The following is a 5,537-nucleotide window of genomic DNA, read 5'->3' on the forward strand; positions in this document are numbered from 1 at the left end:
CCTGCCAGTGTCATGCATTCCCCTCCCCAGAGCATCTCCCCACCCATGCTCGTGCAGCCCCCCATGTGCTCATGCAGCCCCCCCAGCACCCCCATCTCGGATGCTGCTGACCCCCCGGTCCCCTCCCTCACCCGTCGCAGGCATCCAGAAGGGTCCCCGCTCCGACTTCGACATGGCCTACGAGCGCGGCCGCATCTCGGTGTCGCTGCAGGAGGACAGCACCGGCGCCTTGGCCGCCTTCTCCCGGGTAATGCCGGATCCGGCAACACCACGTCCACCCGCGTCCTCCCCGCTGGGGTGGCAGCGGACGGGTGCCGGAGCTGTCCCGTCTCCCCACAGTCCGTCTCGCATGAGCCCAAGGAGCGCAAGTCTGTGACGGTGGAGGAGCAACCGTCTGGTGTCTACCACTACAACTACTGCGAGGACGATTCGGCAACTGGGGACTGTCCCTTCGGACCCTACCAGGGCCGCCAGACCAGCGCCATCTTTGAGGCTGCCAAGCGGGAGCTGGTCAAGCTCATGAAGGTGGAGGTAAGGGCAGAAACGGTGCCGGCGTGGGGGAACTGTGGCTTTGTGGGGGGTTCCCGTCGTTTTGTGGTGGTCCCCTGTGGCTTTGTGGTGGTCCTTGTCGCATCGTGGTGGTCCCTTGTCACTTCCTGTTGGTCCCCTGTTGCTTCGTAGTCATTCCTGTTGTTTCGTGGTGGGTCCCCGTGACTTTGTGGTGGTTCCTGTCGCCATCATGCGATGGCCCCCCATCTCCTTGTGGTGGTCTCCATCACTTCATGGTGGTCCCCTGTCTGTCTCCTCGTAGTGGTCCCCTGTCACTTTGTGGTGGGTTCCCGTCTCCTCGTGGTGGTCCCCGTTGCTTCATGGTGTTCCCTGTGGCCTCATGGTGGTCCTCTGTCTCCCCATGGTCATTCCCATCTCATCATGATGGTCCCTGTCACCACATGTGATGCCGTTTTTCCCTCTAGGACCCTTCTCTCCTCAACAACCGCGTTTTGCTCCACCACGCCAAAGCTGGAACGGTCATTGCCCGTCAAGGGGACCAGGTGGGTGTGGGTTTTGGGGAGCTGGTGTGGCATCTTGCTCCTCCCAGCCTATATTTCCATGGGATGCTACTCTTCCTACTTCTGACTTATGGGTGGGGAGGGCCAAGAATGATCCCCAGAACCATCTGGAGAGTGCCGAACACCCTGTGAAGAGCACCAGAAGAAACCCCAAGCGGTGCTGGCGGGAGCCCTCATGCCTGGGAGTCCCAGGTGGACCCCAGTGGTGATAGGGTGCCATTTTGGCAGGACGTGAGCCTCCACTTTGTGCTGTGGGGCTGCCTGCACGTGTACCAGCGGATGATCGACAAGGCGGAGGATGTCTGCCTCTTCTTGACGCAGCCCGGCGAGATGGTGGGACAGCTGGCTGTGCTCACTGGCGAGCCCCTCATCTTCACCATCAAGGCCAACCGCGACTGCACCTTCCTCAAGATCTCCAAGTCAGACTTCTATGAGTGAGTCCCGGTGCCAGTGGAGGAGGTTTGGGGCAAAGGGTTGGTGCCAAAGGGGATTCCTGGAGTGAGCGCTATGGTGGCATCTCTTGGGGCCACCACTGTGTCCTCCAACTGCTGTTGACCCACAGAATCATGCGGGAGCAGCCCAGCGTGGTGCTGAGTGTCGCCCACACCGTGGCCGCCCGTATGTCACCCTTCGTGCGCCAGATGGATTTTGCCATCGACTGGATGGCGGTGGAGGCGGGCCGGGCGCTCTACAGGTGCGTACCAATAGGTGGGTGCCCACCTCAGCTTGGTGAGGACCAGCTTGGCAGGGGGATGACTTCCCACTGGTGGTGTCCCCCAGGCAGGGTGACAAGTCAGACTGCACCTACATCGCGCTCAACGGGCGCCTCCGCTCCGTCATCCAGAAGGGCAGTGGCAAGAAAGAGCTCATCGGGGAGTACGGCCGTGGAGACCTCATTGGCGTGGTGAGACCCGTATCGGGGCCAGGGGGTGGACACCCTGTCTGTCTGGCTGATACGTCATGGCTATATGTTGTCTTCTCCAGGTGGAAGCCCTCACCCGGCAGCCCCGTGCCACCACAGTGCACGCGGTCCGGGACACGGAGCTGGCCAAGCTGCCCGAGGGCACCTTGAACAACATCAAGCGCAGATACCCCCAGGTACCCCCAGATCCCCATCCTGGGGTCTGCACCCTCGTCCCGTGACAGGAGTGTGTCCCCATGTCCCCCTCAGCTGGTGGCTGTGACCTTCATTAAAACCAGCTTAAATTAAGGAATTAAAGATGTGACTAGAGCTGTTGGGGGGAGAAGGGCTGATGTGCTAAAGGGTTGTCCCTCTCTGAAGTCCCCAAGGATGGGTGTGGTGGTGGTGGCACCCAAAAAGATGTGTGAGACACCAGTCTGGGGTGTTAATGAGTCTCCCGCTTGGGAAACCCTGCCAGGTCTGATGGCCATCCCCGTCCTCGCCCCTGCAGGTTGTCACCCGCCTCATCCACCTCCTGAGCCAGAAGATCTTGGGAAACCTTCAGCAGCTCCGTGGGCCCTTTGCAAGTAGGTCCCAAAGGGACTGGGGACAACGGGGTGCCCTCTCCAGGGCTGGTAGCCTTCATCAAAGCAGCGCATGGGAGATGTCCACCACCCCATTGTCTCTGTCCGTCCAGGCTCTGGCTTGGGCATGGCCTCCAGCTCGGAGCCCACCAACCCCACCAGCAACCTGTCGACGGTGGCAGTGCTGCCGGTGTGCGACGACGTGCCCACAGCTGCCTTCACGCTGGAACTCAAGCACGCGCTCAATGCCATCGGTGAGTGCTGGTGCAGCGGTGACCGTGGCACGGTGGTGGCCATGGTGTGGAGGTGACCATGGTCCTGTGGCATGCCTGGTGTGGTGGTGATTGCAGCCCCATGGCGCAGTGGTGGCCATGGTCTTGTGGCGTGGTGGGCACCATGGCACAGTGACCATCACAGCCCCATGACATGACAGTGAGCACAGCACGGTGGTGACCACAGCCCCATGGCATGGTGGTGACCATCTCCCCACATCTCCCAAGGTCCCACGCTGCTCCTCACCAGTGACATCATCCGTGCCCGTCTCGGCTCTTCAGCGCTGGACAGGTAACTCCCATTGGGAGGAACATCACCAGTGACCTATCACCGTGCCACCAGCTGACCCCTCCATCTCGGCAGCATCCAGGAGTACCGCCTGTCGGGCTGGCTGGCGCAGCAGGAGGACATCCACCGCATCGTCTTGTACCAAACCGACTGTACCCTGACGCCGTGGACTGTGCGCTGCATCCGTCAAGCCGACTGCATCCTCATCGTAGGGTTGGGCGACCAAGAGCCGGCACTGGGAGAGGTGAGGTGGGGACAGGCGGTGGTGGGACAACACCGTGCCAGGTGGCTGATGGTTTCTACAGCTGGAGCAGATGCTGGAGAACACGGCAGTACGTGCGCTGAAGCAGTTGGTCCTCCTACACCGCGAGGATGGTCCCAGCCCTTCCCGCACCGTTGAGTGGCTCAACATGCGCAGCTGGTGCTCGGGCCACCTCCACATCAAGTGTCCCCGACGCGTCTTCTCTCGCCGTAGTCCCACCAAACTAGTACGTGTCCCTCCCTGGGTGACCTTGGTGGTCCACCACGGTCATCGTCACCCATCGTCCATCCCATCCGCAGCGGGAGATGTACGAGAAGGTGTTTGAGAAGAGCGCCGACCGGCACAGCGACTTCTCCCGGTTGGCGCGTGTCCTCACCGGCAACACCATCGCCCTCGTCTTGGGGGGTGGTGGAGCCAGGTGGGTGCCGCGCCATGGCAGGATGGGACCCAGTGGGACGGGGCCCCAATCTCATCCATCCTCCTCTTTATTTTCTCAATCCATCCAGGGGTTGCTCCCACATCGGGGTGATCAAAGCGATGGAGGAGTCGGGGATCCCCATCGACATGGTGGGTGGCACCTCCATCGGCTCCTTCATCGGGGCGCTCTACGCCGAGGAGCGCAGCGCCGTCCGCACCAAGCAGCGGGCGCGCGAGTGGGCCAAGGTGGGTGCTGTGGCACGTCCCCCACCCCAGTGAAGGCAAACCCTGACCCTCGCCGCCCCCGTTTTGGGAGGACGGTGGCACGGTGCCTGCCCTGCCCGTGGCCAGCCTTGCCTGAGGTGTTTCTAAAGCATCTCCTTCCCCTTTTTATTATTCCTCCTCTTCTTCCTCCATCTTGCCTCATCCTCTTCCTCCTTCTCTCCTCCTCTGTCTTTCCTCCTCTTTCTTCCTCTTCCTCTTTCACCTTCTTCTCCTTTTCTTCTGCTGCTTCTTTCTCCTCCTCTTTTTCTTTCCTTTTTCTTTCTCCTCCTTCTTCTTCCTCCTCCTTCCTCTTTCATTCTTATTCTTCCTCCTCCTCCTCTTTCTCTCCTTATTAATCCTCCTCCTTCTCTTCTTCTTCTTCATCCTCCTCCTCCTCCAGTGCATGAATTCGGTGTTTGAGACTGTCCTGGACCTCACCTACCCCATCACCTCCATGTTTTCGGGCTCAGCCTTCAACGCCAGCATCAACAAGGTTTTCCAGGACAAGCAGATCGAGGTGCACGACGTGGACCACCCACCATCCTACACCCACCGTGGTGGGGGGGTCAGACCAGCTCCCCACCCACCAACATCCCCATGGCGTCACCCACCCCATCTTGTCCCCGCAGGACCTGTGGCTGCCCTACTTCAATGTCACAACCGACATCACGGCCTCGGCCATGCGGGTGCACACGGACGGTAAGAGCTCCCCGGGGAGCCGGGGAAGCTCTCCGGTGCCACCACATCCTTCCGTGTGGGGACCCTCCTCACCGGCACCCCAAAACAGTGCCACTGCCCCACAGCGGAAGGTTTGCCACGTGCCAGGGCGAGGATGCGTCCTGGCACAGCAAGGAAAGAGCTCGGAGGGCTCATGGTGAGCCAGGGCCGTGGTGGCTTCTCAGAGCCACCTGGTGCTGGTGGCCCCACCAGGCTCAGGTCCCCACGAGGGTCTGGCTGTACTCCACGTCCTCAGTCGGGTTGGGGGCAGAACCGGGGTGTGGAGCCACATCTGGCCACCCCGAGCGTGCATGTCCCCTCTAACATCTGCTCACCACTAACCCCAGTAACCCACACTCACGGCACGTGGAGCACGGGGACGCGGTGGCAGTGCTGGGGATGACATGGTGCTGGGCATGACGCCGTGGTGGCGGTGGAGACGTGGTGGTGGGGATGATACGGTGGTGGGGATGACGTGATGGTGGTGGACATCTGGCCACCCCGAGCGTGCATGTCCCCTCTAACATCTGCTCACCACTAACCCCAGTAACCCACACTCACGGCACGTGGAGCACGGGGACGCGGTGGCAGTGCTGGGGATGACATGGTGCTGGGCATGACGCCGTGGTGGCGGTGGAGACGTGGTGGTGGGGATGATACGGTGGTGGGGATGACGTGATGGTGGTGGTGACATCATGGTGCTGGGAATATTGCGGTGGTGGGGACGTTGCGGTGGCTGCCCCTCCTCCTTGCCTGCTGTC

The 5,537-nt window shown here is 61.3% G+C and overlaps 1 protein-coding gene across 1 annotated transcript in view; it reads left to right on the forward strand.

Moving 5' to 3' along the window:
* Positions 1-100: 100 nt before the first annotated feature.
* The window catches only part of PNPLA6 (patatin-like phospholipase domain containing 6), a gene marked incomplete at its 3' end in the record, with an annotated part of 10,525 nt that continues 5,088 nt past the window's right edge, over positions 101-5,537 (forward strand). The window contains exons 1-16 of the mRNA XM_010284577.1: positions 101-247; positions 340-531; positions 975-1,052; positions 1,299-1,504; positions 1,633-1,764; positions 1,851-1,974; positions 2,055-2,168; positions 2,483-2,558; positions 2,669-2,809; positions 3,056-3,119; positions 3,192-3,360; positions 3,422-3,604; positions 3,678-3,796; positions 3,885-4,041; positions 4,460-4,576; positions 4,689-4,758. Of these exons, the coding sequence (XP_010282879.1) occupies positions 101-247; positions 340-531; positions 975-1,052; positions 1,299-1,504; positions 1,633-1,764; positions 1,851-1,974; positions 2,055-2,168; positions 2,483-2,558; positions 2,669-2,809; positions 3,056-3,119; positions 3,192-3,360; positions 3,422-3,604; positions 3,678-3,796; positions 3,885-4,041; positions 4,460-4,576; positions 4,689-4,758 (2,089 nt within the window). The remainder of the gene's footprint in view (positions 248-339; positions 532-974; positions 1,053-1,298; positions 1,505-1,632; positions 1,765-1,850; positions 1,975-2,054; positions 2,169-2,482; positions 2,559-2,668; positions 2,810-3,055; positions 3,120-3,191; positions 3,361-3,421; positions 3,605-3,677; positions 3,797-3,884; positions 4,042-4,459; positions 4,577-4,688; positions 4,759-5,537) is intronic.

The sequence above is a fragment of the Phaethon lepturus genome, unplaced genomic scaffold (assembly GCF_000687285.1).
Source record: "Phaethon lepturus isolate BGI_N335 unplaced genomic scaffold, ASM68728v1 scaffold27600, whole genome shotgun sequence".
Lineage (NCBI taxonomy): Eukaryota > Metazoa > Chordata > Aves > Phaethontiformes > Phaethontidae > Phaethon > Phaethon lepturus.